This window comes from Coenobita brevimanus, chromosome 23, assembly GCF_032717465.1.
Source record: "Coenobita brevimanus isolate Jiangsu-jjx chromosome 23, ASM3271746v2, whole genome shotgun sequence".
NCBI lineage: Eukaryota > Metazoa > Arthropoda > Malacostraca > Decapoda > Coenobitidae > Coenobita > Coenobita brevimanus.
The window spans coordinates 39,441,191-39,463,556 of record NC_136976.1 but is presented as its reverse complement, the minus strand read 5'-3'; the positions used below and the strand labels follow the sequence as shown (position 1 = coordinate 39,463,556).

At 41.4% G+C, this 22,366-nt stretch overlaps 1 protein-coding gene across 1 annotated transcript in view; it reads right to left on the bottom strand.

Moving 5' to 3' along the window:
- Nucleotides 1–22,366, bottom strand: part of LOC145392951 (pyruvate dehydrogenase phosphatase regulatory subunit, mitochondrial-like) — an 865,738-nt gene that overhangs the window by 358,485 nt on the left and 484,887 nt on the right. Inside the window, exon 13 of the mRNA XM_080267241.1 lies at nucleotides 14,030–14,169. Coding sequence (XP_080123367.1) covers nucleotides 14,030–14,169 — 140 coding nt within the window. The remainder of the gene's footprint in view (nucleotides 1–14,029; nucleotides 14,170–22,366) is intronic.

The window sequence follows — 22,366 nt, the reverse complement described above, 5'->3', positions numbered from 1 at the left end:
AAGAGAAAAACAAAATACGAGAGAGAGCCAAATTCAAGATCCATTCATTTCGAGATGCCTGGACACACTGCGTTTGAAAGACTGGAGATCATAGGCAGCAGGAAATACAGTACAGACAGAGGGAGACAGTTCCAGAGTTGACCTTTTGCATAAATGAAGGACTGGGAGTAACAGTTAACTCTTGCATTAGAGAGTTGGACAGAAAAGGGATGAGAATTTGCTGCCAGATGGGTGCTATGCGCCCGTCGTAGAGGTGGAGGAATGCATGCAGACAGTTCAGAGGGGCAGTGACCATTAAAGTAGTGATAGAAAAGAGATAAAGATGCAACAGTGCGGCGAAGAGACAGAGGTTGAAAGGAGTCAGTAAGAGGAGGAGAGTTAATGAGACAAAAAGCCTTTGACTCCACCCTATTGAGAAGAGCTGTATGTGGGAGCCTCCTCACACATGAGAGTTGTACTCCACACAGGGGCGGATAAAACCCTCGTATAGAGTCAACAATTGTGCAGGGGTAAAGAAAGAACAGAGTCAGCTTAGCACATCCAATCTCATGGAAGCAGATTTTACAAGAGATGTAATATGATCTTTCCAAGATAAGTCCCAAGTAAATGAAACCCCAAGCATGTTCAAGGATGATGCAGGATTAAGCTGAATATCATTAAACATTAGTGGGTATACCTGTGGAAGATTTTGACGGGTTGATAGATGCAAGAATTGAGTCTTTGATGCATTAAAAACAACAAGATTATTTTTACCCCAGTCAGAGATACGAGCCAAGTCAGACATTAGGTGTGCCATAGCCTCATCCCTTGTTTGTTGAAGTAACTGCTGAGATGGGCGTTGCGGGAACCGAATGGAAAGGTGAAGGGTGGAGTCATCAGCGTATGAGTGGATAGGGTTGGATGTACAGCTTAGAAGGTCATTGATGAATAAAAGGAAGAGACTTGGTGATAGGACAGGGCCCTGAGGAACACCATTGTTGACAGATCTTGGAGAAGAACGATGGCCGTCTACAATAGTGGCTATAGAATGACCAGAAAGGAAGCTAACCATGAAGGCACAGCTAGTAGGATAGAAACCGTAAGAGGGCAGTTTGGAAATTAAAGATTTATGCCAGACTCGATCGAAAGCCTTTGAGATGTCAAGTGCAATGGCAAAGCTTTCATCAAAGTCCCGAAAGGAGGATGACCAGGAGTCTGAAAGGTAGGTGAGAAGATCGCCAGGGGACCAGGAGTCTGAAAGGTAGGTGAGAAGATCGCCAGTGGAGCGTCCCTGATGGAACCTGTACTGACGATCAGAAAGAAGGTTGTGATAGGAAAGATGCCTTAAAATTTTTCTATTGAGAATTGACTTGAAAACTTTTGAAATACAGGACGTTAAAGGAACTGGACGATAACTGGAGGGTTGGGGGTGGTCACCCTTCTTTGGGACTGGCTGAATGAGAGCAAACTTCCAGCAAGAAGGAAAGGTACAAGTTGATAGACAAAGGCGAAAGAGTTTGCCTAGGCAGGGTGTAAGCACAGAAACACAGTTCTTGAGAACAACAGGAGGGACTCCATCAGGCCCGTATGCCTTGTTAGTATTGAGGCCAGTGATGGCAGAAAATACATCAGCTGAAGAAATTTTAATGTCCACCATGAGGAAGTCAGAGGCGGGAAGTGATAGAGGAACAGAACTGGAATCATCTAAGGTGGAATTGGAGGAGAAAGTCTGTGCGAAGAGATCTGCTTTATCAGTAGAAGAAATAGCTACAGAACCACCAGAATAGAAAAGATGAGGGAAGGATGATGAGGTAAAGTTGTTAGAAAGGTTTTTGGCAAGGTTCCAGAAGAAGCGGGAAGAATTCGAGTTGGAGAGTTGAGAGCATTTAGTACGGATAGTGTTTGGAAACTCCCTGTACTGTTGTTTGCAGATGATACTGTGTTGTTGAGTGAAGACGAAGGGGAGCTGCAAGGCTTGGTGGATGAGTTTGAGAGAGTGTGTAAGAAACGGAACCTAAAGGTGAATGTAGGGAAGAGTAAAGTGATGGTCTTTGAGAGAGGTGAAGTTAGTGAATGTACAGTGAGGTTAGATGGTGAGGAATTGGAAAATGTGAGTACGTTTAAGTATTTGGGTAGTGTGATGAGTAAGGATGGAGGTTTGGAAGGTGAAGTGCTTGAAAGGGTACAGCAGGGAAGAAAGGTTGCTGGTTCCTTGAAAGCAGTGATAAGAAAACAGGGAAGTGAGCATGGAAGTGAAAAAGTTACTACATGACAGTATTGTGATACCAACTCTAACGTACGGAAGTGAAGCTTGGACATTGTTGGAAGGACACAAGTCAAGAGTGAGAGCAGTGGAAATGAGTTATTTAAGAGGAGCCTGTGGAGTCACGTGGAGAGACAGACTGACGAATGAGGATATAAAGGAGCGTTGTGGTGTGGATGTGGATGTGATAGGAAGCATTATCAGGAACACACTGAGGTGGTTTGGCCATGTGGAGAGGATGGAGGGTGAAAGACTGACAAAGAGAGTGTATGTGAGTGAGGTGGAGGGGGGAAGAGGGAGGGGGAGGCCGAGGATGAGATGGAGGGATGGGGTGGAGAGGTATATGAGAGAGGGGTGTGTGAGTTGGGAGCAGGGCAGTGAAATGGAGGGGGACAGGGCGACTTGGAGGCGATTTGTTTATGGCCACCCCAAACGGGATTGAGGTGTCTGGCAATAGATAGATAGAAATTACTTTTAGCAGAGCGAAGAACAGACTTAGAACGATTCCGGGCAGAAACGTAAATATGATGTGATTCAGGGGTGGGTTGGCTCCGGTACCTTTTGTATGCCCTCTCCTTGTTGCAGACAGTATTAGAACAAGCGTGATTAAACCAAGGCTTTCTTGCGTTAGTCAAAGGATATGAGAAAGGAATGTGTGCTTCCATGCCCGAGAGAATAACTTCCGTAATGCGCAAGGCACACTCAGATGGGTCCCGGCCATGGAAGCAATAATCATTCCACGGAAAATCAAAGAAGTACTGCCTGAGGGCCTCCCAATCCGCAGCTCCAAAATGCCACAGGCGACGTTTCCCTGGTGGGTCCACAGGCCGTACCGGAGTGATAGGACAGGTTAAGGTGATAAGGTTGTGATCAGAGGAGCCCAACAGTGAGAAAAGATTAACAGTGTAAGCAGAAGGATTAGTTGTAAGGAAGAGGTCAAGTATGTTGGAGCTCTCTCCAAGGCGGTCAGGGATACAGGTAGGGTGCTGTACAAGCTGCTCTAGGTCATTAAGGATAGAAAAGATGTAGGGTTGTTCACCAGGTGGATCAGTGAAAGGAGAGGAGAGCCAAAGGTGGTGGTGAACATTGAAATCTCCAAGAATGGAGATTTCAGAGAAAGGAGAAATGGATAGAATGTGTTCCATGATAGAAGTAAGATAGTCGAAGAATTTTTGATAGTCTGTAGAATTAGGGGATAAGTAAACAGCACAGATTTATTTAGTCAGAGAATGACGGGAAAGCCGAAGCCAGAGAGTAGAGAATTCAGAAGAATAGAGTTCAGGAACACGAGAGCAAGATAAGTCGTTGCGTGTATATACACAACAGCCACCTTTGGCTTTGAAATGAGTATAGAGAAAGTAGGAGGATACAGAAAAGGGTTTGCTGTCAGTTGCCTCAGACAGCTGAGTCTCAGTTAGAAAAAGAAAGTGAGGTTTAGAGGAGGAGAGGTGGTGCTTAACATAGCAAAAGTTAGAGGAAAGGCCACGAATGTTGCAGAAATGAAGAAGAAGAGAGTCACACGGTGGTTCCAGGCACCTCGAGTCAACACCGTGAGAGGGGCGGAAGGTGGGGGCATTTATGGTCCCCCCCCCTGGGGACTCCGATGCTGGGTGATAAGACGCCATGATTTTTTTTTAAATTTTGGAAAAGGAAGTGTGCTGTAGTGTGTACTGTGCATGAAGTTTGGTGTAGATAGTTAGAGAAATTTGCGTTGGAGAGCATGCTGGCCTACTCTCTGTGTAACTGAGACACTGCTCAGGTTTGCTGTAATGGTTTGGATCATTTGATGCAGTGCAACTTGTAGAAAACTGTGAAAACCTTCGGGATGTGAATGAAAATCTGGGACATGAGACTGACCTTGACTTCACCCTCTCACATATCATCTGTCAGTTCACCACCTGCTGTCAAGACGAGTGGATGTACGATTTTTTTGCTCGTGGCCATGCCTAAAAACACATAGTTACACCCATTATCTCAACCCAGACAGAAGATAAAATTTTCTTCATCCCTTACAAAACACATACAACCACCCTGTTTATGAGACAGCGATATATATTGTGAAAATAACAAGGTAAAATGATAGATGAACGTAAAATGATAGAGAAAGATGAACATGTTATTACGGAAAAAATACGTTTTCCCCCGCCTGTAAACTTATTTATTTCTGCTTTGTATTTGTATTCGTAATAATCAGACTTCTGAAACTGCATTACGATTCTATTTTTAGCCATGCTCGTGGTGTGGGAGCTCGAAGTTGCGACTCAACTTCCGCATTGCTAATCGCACCTCACCCTCCACTTTATTCTCCTGTGGCACAGTCTAACCTTGGAGGACATGAAGGTTTCTCATTTAGGACAGAAAATTCAACTCTTTCGCTCCCTTTTCCAAGCATGGGCACAATGATAACTTAAAAAATAACTCGAAACTACCATAAACATATTTTATATCAAAAAGGTGAAAAAGTATTCATAACAATTTTTTTTCCAGCCATTCCTAACAGATTATGTACTGAAATCATTTGATATCATCATATCTCATATATGCACAACATTTCAGCACCATTCGTATTGTTTTGGGAAGTAAAAAAAAAAAAAAATAACAACACCTGCCCAGTCGCGTTGCGGCAGTCCCCTGGGCGGCAGATATCGGTTGCCGATATTTCTGCAACTTCCGCGCTCCATTGCAAGCCATAAAATGTGTCTAGGAAGCTGGGATTTCCACTGTTAGGTGCATCTGAACTTTCTCTTCAAAATGGCAAGAAAAAAAAATCAATTTTTGAAACTTCAAAAAATGGCCCCGGCGTTGGCTTGGCATGCATGGAAAATTCTAGGCCTTCAGCCACGGAGAGGTTAATAGTGACAAGGATAAGACCAAGACTGAATATACAGCAGTGATATGGTTACCACATGTGAAAAAGTATACCAGTAAACTAAGAAGAATACAAATGATAGCCACAAAATTGACACCATGCTTAAGAGAGTTGTCATATAAGGAGAAATTAGAAAAGTTGAAATTGCCCACCCTGAGAGAGAGAAGAGAGAGGGGAGATTTAATTGCAATGCTTAGAGGAGTAAGAGGAATAGAAGGTGTGGACAGAGAGGACCTCTTTGTGAAAGATGATGGAAGAACATGAGGACATGAATTCAAGGTGAAGAAGAGTCGATGCTTCAATGATGTAACAAAATTTAGTTTTCCAAACAGCACTATAGACAACTGGAATAATTTAGAGGGAGAGGTGGTGTGAGCAGAGAACATCCATGTGTTTAAAACTAGGTTGGGTAATATATATTTGTAGAAACGAGACACGAAAACACAAGCTTAGCTCAATCCTGTATAATACAATTAGGTAAACACACACACACACACAGCCAGAGCGAGCAGACGTCCCAGCCATCGCTGCGAACCTTAAGTAGTTTTCAGGAATTTAGTCTGTCCTGTCTCCTAAGGTCTTGTTTTAAATTTAAAATAATGAAAATTAATAGACTACCAAAAATGTAAAGATTTATTGGCTAGAGTATACATGAATGTTTGTAGTATTTTTCGGTAACAGCTGTTTTGGTACTTTAACCAATATCAAACATGGCCAAAAATGTAAACACTGAGGGACTCGAATTTCCAGGATTTGATAGAAATACCAATGTCATGGATCTGGTTAAAACATTGATTATGAGGATTAGTGAACTTGAAAAGAAAGTAGAGAATCTAGTGATAAAGGACGTGTCTGAAAATACAGAGACTACTATACAGAGTCTGATCCAGTCCAATGAGACAACGAATGAGGAAATTAGAAATTTGAAGCAGGAAAATGTCGAACTGAGGAGGAAACTAGAAGAGAGTACTAATAAAATGAAGAAGGTGAGTAGTATATTAGAAGAGCAGAAGGCAAAGTGGGCACACATAGAAGAAGAACAGAAGGAAGTGGTCAGCTTGAGAGAAATCATCCAGGAAGAAAGGGAAATGAACAAGAAAAAAATGGAAGAAAATGTAGTGAAAATACTGAAGAAAAAAGAGAAAATAGTGAGTGAAACTGTAGAAAGGAACAGATGTGTGATAATATTTGGAAACAGGGATGAGGAAGAAAAGGTTAGGTTCGTGAGACTCGAGAGAGACACGAACCTGGTGAGAGGAATATTAGGCAAAATTGACTCCGAAGGAGACAAGTGGGTAAAAGAAATTGAGGAAGTAAGGAGGATAGGGCCTTATAAGAAAGGGGAAACAAGACCAATGAGAGTCAAGTTTACATAAGAAGGTTTAGTACATGATATACTTAAAGTGACCTGGAAATTAAGCAAAGAGGCAGAGATGGAAAATATTATAATTAGAAAAGATTTGAATGAAGAAGAAAGAGAAGTTTTAAAATCATTGAAGGAAGAAGTAAAGGAAAAAAGTGATAAGAGGACAGAGGAAGAATGTAATACTTTTTTTTGGAGAGTAATGGATATGAAAGTAAGGAAGTGGTATTTAAGGAAATAGAAGTGAAGGAAACTAAGGGGGATGGCTGTGAAAGATCAGAAGTTGAGGAAGTGGTACTGACGGAGAGTAGGAGAGAAGAGGGTATAAAAAACGTCAAAAATAATTTGAAGGTGATATATACAGTGGGCTTGCACAGTGCGCGAGAGATTGGGCGGTGCACGAGCTCGCGCACTGGGAATTCGCGTACTAGGAATACATAATCTTATGGGAATAATTACATGTGGGCGGTACCCCCTCATACCTTAGAGACATAATAAAGGTCATATGTTTCAGACACTGTACTAAAACTATAGCTACAATAACAAAAATATGGGTAGTCACCTTAGCAACAGTAGACAACAGGCCTGATGACCTTAAATAACAGGGGTTCCAAGGCGCGACAACACTTACAGCGCCACACTCCCCACCGCACCAACGCTTCCCTCCGCAGACTCCTCTTGATCACCTTCCCCAGGAGCATCAAAGTCACTCACTTCGGCCATAAACCCTTCAAAGTCCAAGGCTGACACTTCTGACATTGCATCCTCTTCATCCTCAACAGGAACAGGAGCAGACGATGTTGATGGTTCCGCTATTTCACCAACTTCAGCCCGCTGTGTGTAGCTTGTTATGAGTGTCTGTCTTCTCCTGTTTATTTCTTCCCTGTGCCTGTCTGTGTAGAAACGGAAGAGTTTGTCGATACCAACCAGATGTTCCTCCGTTCTTAGGTTGCTCACTTCCTGTTCCTTCACCTCTTCCTTGAGCATATCCACGGCAGCAAGGATCTTGCTAATGTTTGACATACACAGCTCAGTCCTGCCTTCCATCACGCTAGGCTGCTCAACTTGACTCTGTCTGGCTCATCAACATGATGACACGTGATATGCTTTGTGAGGGGTGGTCGCACACTAGTAGAAAATGACATTTTTGAGCCACTTCTTGCCTCTGCCTCGCGTTCTGTGCGGCAAACTCGCACATTAAAGGGTTTTTGGTTATGATTTTTGGTCACTCGTGCACAAGGCGAATCACGCACTGTGGTGACGCGCACTGTGCGAGCCCACTGTACTAATGTTGATGGATTCATATCAACAAGGCTCAAAATTAACGATCACTTGAGAGAACACAAACTTGATGTCATGTGCTATGTAGAGACCAAATTAAGAGAAGATATTGATGTTCATTTGGGAGATGGTAAATACAAACTGTGGAGAAAAGATAGAAAAGAAAAAACGGGAGGAGGAGTGATGATAGCAGTGAACAACAACATAAACGTAGATACTGTGGAAATGGGAGAAGGCAAGGTTGAAGTGATATATATGAAATTAGAAACTGGAGACAATGTTAAGAGAGATATGGCGGTAGTGTATGTTCCCTCTAAGACGAGAGCATGGAAGGATGACGAATACCAGGAGATGTTGTCAGATATGGCTAGCTATTTACAAAAAATAATTGAAAAAAACAATAATATAATTTTGGTGGGTGACTTTAACTGTAAAGAGGTGAACTGGGAGGAATGGTACTCGGGAGGCGGCGAGGATTCGTGGGGTACTATGTTATTAAATATATTAATGAATAATGTGATGACGCAATGGGTCAAAGAAGAGACAAAGTTTCGAGGTGAGGACACACCAGCAAGGTTAGATTTACTGTTTACCAAAGAACTCGACGTAATAGAATCATTCAAATATCTCTGCCCTTTAGGAAAAAGTGATCATGTGGTCACTGAGTTCCAGATGTTAATAGGGAACGTCGAGCCAAGAGACGAACTTCATAGACAGGGAAGATACAACTTTGAGAAAGCAAATTTTACAGGATTGAGAAACTTTTTTGAAAATGCGGATTGGAGAAAATTCAGAGAAACTAGAGAGATAGAGAGGAAGTGGGATATCTTTCTAGACCTCTATAATTTGGGAGTGGAAAAATTTGTACCAAAAGTAAGAGCGAAAGAAAACAGGAAAAAGGAGTGGTTTAATAGAAGGTGTATGATAGTAAAAAAAGAGAGAGATAAGGCATGGAACAATTGGAGAAAGAAAGGTAACAACAGAACAAAAGAAGAAAATAAAAGAACAAGAAATGAATACACAAGAATACGTAGAGAAGAAGAAAGGAATTTTGAAAAAGGTATAATAGACAAATGCAAGGATGAACCCAAATTGTTTTATAGATTTTTTTTTTTTTTTTAAATGCGAGGAAGAAGGAACCAAAGGCCTTCAGCCTGCAGTAACAGTTCCCTCCAAGAGAAAAACAAAAGACAATAGACAGCCAAATTCAAAATCCGATCATTTTGAGATGCCTGGGCACACTGCGTTTGAAAGACTGGAGATCATAGGCAGCAGGAAATACAGACAGAGGGAGACAGTTCCAGAGCTGACTAGTTGCATAAATGAAAGACTGGGAGTAATGGTTAACTCTTGCATTAGAGAGTTGGACAGAAAAGGGATGAGAGTTTGCTGCCAGACGGGTGCTATGCGTCCGTCGTAGAGGTGGAGGAATACAAGCAGACAGTTCAGAGGAGCAGTGACCATTAAAGTAGCGATAGAAAAGAGATGAAGATGCAACAGTGCGGCGAAGAGACAGAGGTTGAAGGGAGTCAGTAAGAGGAGGAGAGTTAATGAGACGAAAAGCCTTTGACTCCACCCTATTGAGAAGAGCTGTATGTGGGGAGCCTCCCCACACATGAGAGTTGTACTCCACACAGGGGCATATAAAACCCCTGTATAGAGTCAACAATTGTGCAGGGGTAAAGAAAGAGCGGAGTCGGCTTAGCACACCCAATCTCATGGAAACAGATTTTACAAGAGATGTAATATGATCTTTCCAAGATAAGTCCCAAGTAAATGAAACCCCAAGCATGTTCAAGGATGATGCAGGATTAAGCTGAATATTATTAAACATTAATGGGTAAACCTGTGGAAGATTTTGTCGGGCTGATAGGTGTAAGAACTGAGTCTTAGATGCATTAAAAACAACCATATTATTTTTACCCCAGTCAGAGATACGAGCCAAGTCAGACATTAGGTGTGCCATAGCCTCATCCCTTGTTTGTTGAAGTAACTGTTGAGATGGGCGATGCGGGAACCGAATGGAAAGGTGAAGGGTGGAGTCATCAGCGTATGAGTGGACAGAGTTAGATATACAGCTTAGAAGATCATTGATGAATAAAAGGAAGAGAGTTGGTGATAGGACAGAGCCCTGAGGAACACCACTGTTGATAGATCTAGGAGAAGAACGATGGCCGTCTACAACAGCGGCTATAGAACGACCAGAAAGGAAGCTAGCGATGAAGGCACAGATAGAAGGATAGAAACCGTAGGAGGGCAGTTTGGAAATTAAAGATTTATGCCAGACTCGATCGAAAGCATTTGAGATGTCAAGTGCAATGCAAAGCTTTCGCCAAAGTCCCGAAAGGAGGATGACCAGGAGTCTGAAAGGTAGGTGAGAAGATCGCCAGTGGAGCGTCCCTGACGGAACCCATACTGACGATTGGAAAGAAGGTTGTGATAGGAAAGATGCCTTAAAATTTTTCTATTAAGAATTGACTCGAAAACTTTTGAAATACAGGACGTTAAAGCAATTGGACGATAGTTGGAGGGTTGGGAGTGGTCACCCTTCTTTGGGACTGGCTGAATGAGAGCAAATTTCCAGCAAGAAGGAAAGGTACAAGTTGACAGACAAAGGCGAAAGAGTTTGCCTAGGTAGGGTGTAAGCACGGAAGCACAGTTCTTGAGAACAACAGGAGGGACCCCATCAGGCCCACATGCCTTGTTAGTACTGAGGCCAGTGATGGCAGAAAATACATCATCTGAAGAAATTTTAATGTCAGCCATGAGGAAGTCAGAGGGGGGAAGTGATGGAGGAACAGCACCGGAATCGTCTAAGGTGGAATTGGAGGAGAAAGTCTGTGCGAAGAGATCTGCTTTATCAGTAGAAGAAATAGCTACAGAACCATCAGAGTAGAAAAGAGGAGGGAAGGATAATGAGGTAAAGTTGTTAGAAAGATTTTTGGCAAGGTGCCAGAACGAGCGGGAAGAATTCAAGTCGGAGAGTTGAGAGCACTTAGTATGGATGAAATTATTTTTAGTAGAGCGAAGAACAGACTTAGCACGATTCCGGGCAGAAACGTAAAGATGATGTGATTCAGGGGTGGGTTGGCTGCGGTACCTTTTGTAGGCCTTCTCCTTGTTGCGGACAGCATTAGAACAAGTGTGATTAAACCAAGGCTTTCTTGCATTAGTCAAAGGATATGAGAAAGGAATGTATGCTTCCATGCCCGAGAGAATAACCTCCGTAATGCGCAAGGCACACTCAGATGGCTCACGGCCATGGAAGCAATAATCATTCCACGGAAAATCAAAGAAGTACTGCCTGAGGGCCTCCCAGCCGAGGCTCCAAAATGTCACAGACGACGTTTCCCTGGAGGGTCCACAGGCCGTACCGGAGTGATAGGACAGGTTAAGGTAATAAGGTTGTGATCGGAGGAGCCCAACGGAGAGAAAAGATTAACAGAGTAAGCAGAAGGATTAGTTGTGAGGAAGAGGTCAAGTATGTTGGAGCTCTCTCCAAGGCGGTCAGGGATACGGGTCGGGTGCTGTACAAGCTGCTCTAGGTCATTAAGGATAGAAAAGATGTAGGCTTGTTCACCAGGTGGATCAGTGAAAGGAGAGGAGAGGAGTTAATGGCAAACTGAAACAAAAGGAAGGAATCACCAAATTGAAAGTAGAAGGAGAGGTCTATAAAGATGCAGCAATGCAAGCTGAAATAATGAACAAACATTTCCAGTCAGTTTTCATTAATGAAAAGGAGTTTGTGGAAGGGGAGGGAGTGATTAGAAATGTACCGGTGATAAAAGATATAAAAGTGGAGGTATAGGAAGTGTATAAATTACTGGAAACTCAAGATGTAAGGAAAGCCCCAGGACCTAATGGAATTTCTAATTGGGTACTGAAAGAATGCAGAGAACAACTGGCGGATAAAATTCACAGTTTAATCGTGTGTTCTCTGGAAGACGGGAAAGTGCCACAAAAATGGAAGAGGGCAAATGTGGTACCAATTTATAAGGGAGGAAACAGGGAAGAACCCCTGAATTATAGACCAGTGTCTCTAACCAGCATGGTCGCAAAATTGTGCGAGAGAATCTTGAAAGACAGATGGATAAAATATCTGGAAGAGATGAATATTTTGGCTGAATGTCAGTTTGGATTCAGAAGTGGAAGGTCATGTGTTTCTAACTTGTTAAGCTTTTACTCAAGAGCGATTGACGTGGTACAGGAGAGAGATGGTTGGGTGGATTGTGTGTACTTAGACTTAGAGAAGGCCTTTGATAAGGTACCTCATAAGAGACTAATGTGGAAACTAGAATATATAGGAGGACTGAAGGGGAAACTTCTGGAATGGATGAGAGACTTTTTGAGAGACAGACAAATGAGGACAGTAATAAAGGATAAGATGTCTGGATGGAGGGAAGTAACAAGTGAAGTCCCTCAAGGCTTGGTGTTGGCGCCAGTAATGTTCTTAATTTACGTAAATGATATGGTAGATGAAGTGAACAGTTATGTAAGTCTGTTTGCTGATGATGTAAAGATCTTGAGGAAGGTAGAGGTTGAGGAGGATTGTAAAATACTACAGGAGGACCTGGATAGGATACACAATTGGAGTCGGACGAGGGAAATGAAATTTAATGTAAAGAAATGTAAAATATTGGAAATGGGTAAAAGTACGAGGAGGCCATCACTGAATTATTTGCTGGGTAATGAATTAATCACAAAAAGTAGAGAAGAGAAAAATTTGGGAGTGCTGGTCCAAGATAATTTGTCACCAGAAAAGCACATTAACAAGATAGTTGGAGAGACTTACAAACTCTTGACTAACATAAGAGTAGCATTTCATTATATGGATGAGGAGATGATGAAAAAATTGATAGTGGCCATGATCCGCCCAAGGTTAGAATATGCAGCGGTAGTGTGGTCCCCACACAAAAAGAAAGATATAAACAAGATTGAGAGAATACAAAGAACAGCAACCAAGATGGTCACCAGTCTGGCAGACCTGTCATACAGAGAGAGGCTGGAAAAGCTGGATTTGCCTTCCTTAGAGGAAAGGAGAAAAAGGGGAGATATGATTGCAGTGTTCAGGACCATGGTGGGAGTAGACAAAATTGACAAAGAAGATCTGTTTGTATGGGATAAGAGAGCAACAAGAGGACACGGAATGAAATTGAAAAAGTCAAGCTGCTTGAAGGATATAAAGAAATATAGCTTTCCTTACAGAAGTATAGACCTATGGAATAGCCTGGACAAAGAGATCGTCCAGTCTAAAAACTTAAACGAGTTTAAAGCTAAATTTGACTTATTGAGAAACAGCAACGGAAACCCACGAGCATAGCACAGTCCGTGTATATCACAATTAGGTATATTAGGTAAATACATAAATATTTGGAACGACTTAGACAAAGAGATGGTGCATGAGAAAAACATTCATGTGTGTAAAGGTAGACTTGATAAATGTGGATATGGAGACAGGACAACAAGAGCATTGCTCAATTCCTGTATACTACAAATTGGTAAATAGGTAAATACACAATAAAGGACAGCAGTGGCATAGTTCAGAATTCAGTCAACCTCCACCTCCATCTGATGGACACTCCTCACTCTTATTTTAATGAAACTTCAAGGGTTTTCCTATGTAATTATCAAGCATAGTGTAGCTATACCATGTCTCTCTCCTTTGACTTTATATAATGTGATTATGGTCCTTTCACTGATGACTATGCATAAACCCATCACTATGATTTATGTATCAGTTTAGTTTATGCTTTCTATCTCAAGACAATTTAATTTTCAATTTATGAAGAATCTTCTATTAAAGGAGATAATTAAGGCCATTTGTAACCCTTCTACTTTGAAAAATATATATCCTAACAAAATAAAAACATCTGGAATTAGGATGATGAAAATGAAGAAGACATAATTGAGCTGAAGGAGTTAATTGTGATAATCAGTGACATCACTGCCACATTTCCTCTGGTACTGATATGTAACTAGAGGAGTTAAAATGGACTTGAAAAGCTGGGATTCTGCTAGTTCCCATCATGATATATCTTCAAGTATTTCTCTGAATCTAGTAGTTGAAACTATGTATGGGCATAACACATCTACTGGGGTGAGCTGGAGAATAACAACTCTAGTGTACCTTTATAGCAGTTTTTACTCAACTCAAAGAATGCTACAAACAATTCTAATCGTTTGTAGCATAATATCGGTTCAAATTTAATATAGTATGCTTTCACAAAACTGAAAACAGGTAAAGAATAGAAAGATTTTCCTATTACCAACTTACTGTAACTTCAATTTTTGTGAATGATGATAGGTCAATGAGTCCAACACCTTCCCTACACGCCTGGTACTCTTCTCGCACACAGTCCAGGAAGGCAGGCTTGTGGAATGTTCCACCTGGCATCTGCGCTGGTGGGTCCGTCCCTGCAAAATGATCATATATCTGCTGGTGTAGAAGCTCTTCAATGCAGTACAGTATATATGGTGTCCATTAATTACTCTCCTGACTGAGATCTAAGATTTTTACAACAGATACTATCTTCGTATGGTTTGTTGCAATTAATAAAACACATAGAGACATTTTTGTCACATACATGCCACACAAAGAATTTCATCGCGATAGTGGATTTCATTTTAACCCGCCCAATCCCGACGTTTTCTGAGCTTTGGTCCGCCCCAGTCCTGGCTTTTTTGGACCATTTTTTTTTTTTTGCTCAAACATTCGCTTTTGGTCAGAAACTAAGGAAAACCACAATGAAAGGTGTCCCTTGGGTCCAGAAATGGCTTACCTGGAGCACGTAAGTTTGACAGGTACTGCCATGCTCTATGAGTAGTCTTTTCGCCATACGTTTTCTATGGTGGCACGGGTACTCTGAACTGATGCAGTATACGTTTATTATCATGTATTCATATGCTGGAAATATGTATACCAGAAGTATATTGGGTTTTATACAGAAAAAACTGAGAAATAAGGTATGTACCATTGTGCGACCCTAGCGAAATCAGTCGATTGTCACCGATGGATAACAAACATCGTTATTTCATCAGCTATTGTATTTTTTCATGTTCCATATTACTTCCACAATAACATCATACCATTTTCAACTTTACATAATTGTTTGTACATATTTTGAGGCATTATGACAAGAATTAGCATAAAAGTAGCGCTTATTTACCAAGTGAGATCATTTTATTTCATGCTTTTTTCAACTCAGATTCTATTTTTTTCACCTTTTAGATTACTTATAACATAATATATAACCCACTTACATGTTAGACAATTGCTTTTACAGAAGTACATGCTTTATGAAAAGAATTAGCATAGAAGTAGCGCTAATTTACGTAGGTAAATCATGTCATGTCATTATTTTTTCACCTCTGAATTTATTTTCTCCCCCTTTACAGTACTTCTCACATTACATTCTGGCCTTTTCCATGTTAGACATTTGCTTTCACAGTAGTACAAGATTTACAGTAAGCCTTATCCTAATATATATATATATATATATATATAGAGAGAGAGAGAGAGAGAGAGAGAGAGAGAGAGTGAGGTGGGATGGTGGTACACTGGGAGACAGCTTATCCCATAATTGGGGACTAAATTTAGAGCCCTTGGGGAATTTCCCACTCCTCTTACACCGTGAACAGAATTCTTCCTAGCGCTTATTTACCTGCTGACTGTATGTTCTGTGACTTTCAACTTAGACTATTTTTCAACTTACATACTAACTTTACAGTAACTATACAACCTCCTATGATTAGTATCACATAAGATAACATGGCACTATTATGATACTGAGCGACACTTTATCGCGTATGTACAGGCCTTACCACACTACACGCACTTTCAATAGTGCCTGTTATTATGATACTCACGGAAGCACAGTTGCAGGCAGAGAGCAACGTTGCACTCCACACACTCGTACCTAGTGTCTCTTCTTTTATAATACTGTACTTCCAATATAACATATTACCCCTTTACATGTTAGACAAGTGCTTTCACCTTCTGCTAACTCACACCATGCCTAACAAGAACACCATGTGGACGTGTTGCCTCCCCCACACCACTCTCGCTTTCACAAATCTGTCTGTGCTCTCCCGCCCCAACACTTTCACTTTCTGCTGCTCTAACCATCCCCACACCACTACTTCCTGCCACAGAACACATAGAAGGAACATACCTGTGGAACAGTCGCGATGTGACGTCTGTCCCAGTCCCACGTGGCGATATCTTTTCCTTCCCCAGCCAGGAAAATACGCCACCATGTACTGCTTCCTCGTCCTCGTCCTCATCTGATGGTATGTGTTGCTGCCTAGATGCAGCACGTGGTGGAGGCTGGCCGTCCCCTGCCCTCCTTTATGTTATATATTTGACCTTCCTTGGGGAAGGCACCTCCTCATCACTGCTGCTGGCAACCTCCTCAGGCTGCACGTAATCGACATTGAGGGTGTCGTCGTCCAGTGGGGAATCATTATCCCCTGTAAAGGTATCCAGGGCGACTTGTATCTCCTTGTCTGACAGCCCACGACGCGCCATGTCTGACCTGGGTGACTGCCGACAGGTAAGTGGACGATCACAGGATCAGGTGGGGTTAATCTGGGTCTAGGGGATTATCCGCCTGGCGGCGAGTAGGTGAGGCTTGCGTAGGCGGGCGAAACAAAAATCAGGCGCGAATTTTGAAAAATGTGAAAATTATGCAACTTGCAATGTTGCCGTGTTAATTCACGCTGCCGGGACATGAGTGCACATCATGTGCGGATGTTAATTCACGTCGCAGTACATGGTGGGATGTACTGCATTTTCACTCATATGTACTCTGATGTTGTTAACCTCCATTGCATATACTGTGCTCTGACATCCAGGGAACAAGTAGACCATGGAACGGGGCCACTTTGGCAAAGCCAATGAGAGGAAAAGTTTTTACTGAGAAACCTCCGCACATTTAGTCCCCAGTGAGGTGATGCCCCAACTTGCTGAGAGAACACATACAGCCAATATCTGCCAACTGAAGTAAAACATGAAACTCATGCATATCTATGTAACTGTCGGACTTCACAGTGCTCTTGTGGAAGCTAAATGGTTCGATCAGTAGGTTGTAGGACAATGCGCACCAAATGATTATCCTATAACTGTGAACATTTCATGTTTGAGAAATGCTTGTGCAGTATTTGTGATAAGTGTGTGCATAAGAGATGTAGTGTTACTAAGGGTAAACTGTGAGATAATGCAATTCCATGTGTGTGGTGTGTCTGGGAGAGCAGACTGTCTGGCATAAATGGCCTGATCTTGCTGGTGAGTCTCTTGAGTGTGTGGAAAAGTTTTGTTATTTCGGGGTCATATTATGTGCTGGAGGTGGGACTGGAGCTAGCTCTGTGACTAAGGTAAGGAGTGGTTGGAGGAAGCTCAGGGAGCTGTTGCCTCTCCTGACACTGAGAGGTCTCTCCCTCCCTGCTAAGGGAACTTTGTATGTGGCATGTGTTAAGTGTGTAATGCTATATGGTAGTGAGACCTGGGCAATAAAGGAAGAGGATATTCGAAGGTTCATACGTACAGAAATGATAATGATTAGATGGATGTGTAGTGCATTCTCGAATGCAAGGCCAGGGAGGGCTAGGTTTACAATTAAGAGCTGAGAGGAAAGATGGAACTGGAGTGTATTGGTGCTGTAATGATAAGGGGTAGATTGAGGTGGTTTGAGCATGTCGAGAAGATGGAGAATGACAATTGGGTGCAGAAAGTAAGAAGTATGAATGTCAGGGTTAGGGTTGCAAGAGGCAGACCAAACAAGACATGGGATGAGGTCATAGAGTGTGGCCTCAGGGATAAGGGACCGAACAGGGAGCCTGCCAGAGATCAGCATGGACAGTCAACTTTAAGTGACCAAAGTCAACACATGCAAGCATGTTGGAGCCTTTATAAACAAAATGAAATAAAGCTAAATTATCGTATATGATTGTCTGAGACCACCAGACAGGCTTTATCAGCATGCTGGGGCACTGCCTAACGGGAACTAGATATGAGGAGATTCATCGGTGAAAAGTTCTCTTCTCACTGGTTTTTCTGTGGTGGTCCCATTCTATGGTATCCTTGTTCCCCGGATATCAGAGTGTATGCAGTAAAGGCTAACAACATAACAGAGGTGGTGGCAACCACTGACCACTCACTTGATGTAGTGCTGTCTATTTCTTCCTTTGCCTTTATCATTCTGTTTCTGTGTCTTCCCTCCTCTCTTCCTACTTCTCCCTTTCCTTCCTGCCACTTTCTATCATAGCACTCTTCTTTCCCCTTTAAGTGGCTTTACAGTGACTGACAAGCCTAATGGCTTCCTGCAACCCAGGAAACCATTTACAATGCTGGCCAGTAACGCTATTACCAGATAATGGAATAATGTGGAGCCTGCTACACTGCCTCTGTTAAATGGGTGGGAAGACAATTATGGGGTGTCCAGGAACCAAACTGCCACACTCTTCCCCCCGCCTCACCACAGCAAGGTGCTGTCTGCTGAAAGGAACATCAGCTCATTGCATGGGATAGCCATGCAGGGGCAGTTGCTTGCCTGAAGTTGAGGAGTCTGCTCAGCCAAAAAGACTGAGGTTGATCAACAACAACAAGACTGGACAGACACTGGAATGAAATGGCACTACCTTCCAATATGCTTGACAGGCTTCACAACACTTGAAATGAAATCTACTACTGTACTACCTTGACGTTACATGTGTTATCATAAGAGGTCATGAGCAACTTTGGTGAAGTATAGCTACATGTGGCAAATACATGGCAAAAATTTCTTTCATTGTCTTATCAACAGCAACAAACTGTATTAAGGTAGTTCCCAATGTAAAAATTTTTATAAAGTTTCTTAATCAGGTGAATAATTTACAGATACTCTGCACTACTTGCATTATGTTACTCCTCAAAATTCTTTAATCCACTGAAGCATAAAAATAAATATCTTGAAAGTCTCTCATGTTTGTTTTCATTGCAGAAGAACCCAAGTTACTACCACAGTACCTTACTCTTCCCTAGGAGGATTGCTTCTGGAGATTTGTGAATGAGGAAATATTCTTTGCTCATCATCTTGCTAACTTATTAAAAAAAAAAAAAAAAAACAGCAGCTTGTGTTTTCCAACACAAAGGATCTGATGTTCTGCCTCTTGTATTAAGACTGAAACACCAAAATCAATTGCTAAATGAATTAAACTATTTACCAAATGTCTGACATATCTACATTTTCTAACTATATATATCTATCTATAGCCCAACGCCCTAATCCCGCAAAGGGTGGCCGCAGACAAAACGCCTCCAAGTCGCTCTGTCACCCACCATTAGTCTACCCTCCCCCCAACTCACTCCCCCCCTCCCTCATATACCTCTCGACTCTATCCCTCCACCTCATCCTCGGTCTACCTCTCCCTCTCCCTCCCTCCACCTCACCTACATACACCCTCTTAGTCAGTCTTTCATTCTCCATTCTCTTCACATGTCCAAACCACCTCAGTGTATTTCTCCTAATCTTCTCAACCACATCCACATCCACCCCACATCGTTCCTTCACTTCTTCATTAGTCAACCTGTCCCTCCACGTCACTCCACATGCTCCTCTCAAGTAACTCATTTCCACTGCTCTCACTCTTGACTTGTTCCCCTCTTGCAAGGTCCATGCCTCGTTTCCATACGTCAGGGTAGGGATCACAATACTATCATGCAGTGACTTCTTAACTTCCATACTCACCTCCCTATTTCTCATCACTCCTTTCAGTGTACCAACGACCTTCCTTCCCAGCAGTACCCTTTCACGCACTTCATCCCCCAAAGTTCCATCCTTACTCATCACACTACCCAAGTACTTGAATGCACTCACATTCTCCATATCCTCACCATCCAACCTCACTGCACACTCTGTGACTTCATTTCTCTCAAACACCATAACTTTACTTTTGTTTACATTAACTTTCAGATTCCTCCTCCTACACACTGTCCCAAATTCATTCACCAAACCTTGCAACTCCCATTCATCTTCACTCAAAAGTACTGTATCATCAGCAAACAGCAACACCGGAAGCTTCCAAATCTCACCCTCATTCATTAGAGCCACCCCCACATCCACTGCCCTACCCTGCACCTCCTTTACAACCCCATCCATGTATATATTAAACAGCCATGAAGACATCACACAACCCTGTTTCAGTCCCACATTGAGATCAAAGAACTCACTCAGCTCACCATCCACTCGCACCGTAACCCTAGCTCCCCTGTACATTTTACCACACTGAATTCTCTGTCACACTAAATTATCAAAAGCTATCTATAACAAAAACTTAATGATGCTCCATATTTGATGCAGCACCTCACCAAATCCTTATCCTGAAATATCTACCCTATATTAATGTAGATATACATAAGTAAATAAACAAGGAGCACTCAGAGAATGTAATACCTGCATGCCCCTCAATTGGTCTGAGACAAAGTATTTGATTTTGTCATGACCATGACCTTAAATCTATTGCTTTAAAACTGATGCCCTTCATCCCTGTTTTAACTTGAACCCTTCCACCAAGTTTGGTCTAACAGAAGCAAAACCGTTTAAGTTGATCTTGCCTTATGTCTTCAGATTTGATCTTTCCCTGTGCCTTGATATTTATTTCATTGTTTTCAAACTCAAATTCCTTTGTGTTCCTCTTACCCTCAACTATTTCATAGAGTATGGTTTAAATTAGATAAAAATTTAAAATTGACCATGCCATGTGACTTTCACCTCTAACCTACTGCTCTCAAAAACCATTATTCAACCCTTGGCTGACCCTCAACCCTTGCAACATATTTGCTCCAAATCATATCTAAAGTGCTTTTGTTAATCAGCTCACACCTATACTTACAATTCAACCTTTGACCTTACCCTGTGCCCTTGACCTGTGACTGTTCTAAAGAATTATCCACTTAATTCTTGCCTTAACCACAACCATTCCACCAAGAGTGATCTAAATTTGACAAATATTGATTACACTGATCTAGGTAGCCCATGCTCTGTGACCTAAATCTCTAAACTATTGCTCTCAATACCAACAAGCCAACTCCTTGGCTGACTCTCAACAATTCCCAAAAGTTGCATCACAATCAGATGAAAACTTTCTGAGTTAATGTATTTTGTTCACACACACACACACACACACACACACACACACACACACACACACACACACACACACACACACACACATGAAGACCTGACAGAAAGTACAATTAAGAATTTAATATTACAACACAGAATGGAAGAGAAATCTGAAACAATTATATTAACTGGAGATTTCAATACACATTTAACTTAGAATACTCTACAGTAGATGTATGAAGCCATGAATGCTGTTGGGATCAAAAGCTCTTAGATCTAGTGCAGGAGTTTTTCCTAACACAGCAGGTAAAGGAAAACATCAAAAAAAGAGGACTTGATGATCCATCAGCACTAGCTCTTATATTTACTAAGGATGAAAATGATATTGACAATATAATGTATCACTCTCCATTTGGCAAAAGCGACCATGCAGTATTAAATTGCAACTTCAGGATTGCATATGACAGAGTTAACAGTAATGAGAGTTACAAATGGATCCTAAACTACAAAATGGGGAACTACCATGACCTAAAGAATGTACTTCTTAGAAATAGATTGGGAAAAGGAGCTTAGAAGACAAGATTTAAATGTTATACTGTATATAGAAAATATTGTGAAGTTTATGAAATAGGAGTCCAGAATTACATCCCACCACAAAGAAACAGAAATGAAAAAAAAGAAATGGTTTAGTACAGAATGTAAAAAATCAAAGAAAGAAAAAAAAAGACTTGTTGTAGAATAGATACAGAAAACACAATAGTGAAAAGGCATAAAACAACTATAAACAGGCAAGAAACAATTATACAAGGATAAAGAGAGAAGCTCAAAGACATTTTGAGGAAGACATCACAAATAATAGTAGTGATCAGCCGAAGCTATTTTACAGCTACATCCAAAGCAAAACCAAAGTTAATGATAAAATACAGTCCATGCACAAGAAAAAGATATTTATGAAGCACTAAATAAAAATTTCCAATCAGTTTTTACAGAATAAAAAATTTTGAGAGGGATGATATGGAACAAGCATGCCCACACATACTACCAGGTATACAAATATCAGAAAAAGAAGTACAGGAAGAGTTAAGTAAATCAGACAATGGAAAAGCAAATGGTTCTGATGAAATTTCACGTTGGGTGCTACATGAATGTGCAAGAGTTAAGCGGACCAATATATTTAATATTCAAGGAATCCTTAGGTCAAGGTAAACTACCTGATCTTTGGAAGAAAGCAAACATTGTTCCTGTATTCAAAAAAGGGAATAGACAGAATCGACTCAACTACTGACCAGCATCAATGACAAGTGCTGTAAGATACTAGAAAAGCTGATAAAAAAAAGTTTGGGTAAACCATCTAGAAGAACACAACATGATAATAGAATGGCAGTTCGGTATTAGAAAGGGAAAATCATGTGTTACTAATTTATTAAGCTACTATGACAGAGTTGAAGAAACATTACAGAAAAGAGATGGATGCATTGACAGTATCTATCTAGATTTCAAGAAAGCATTTG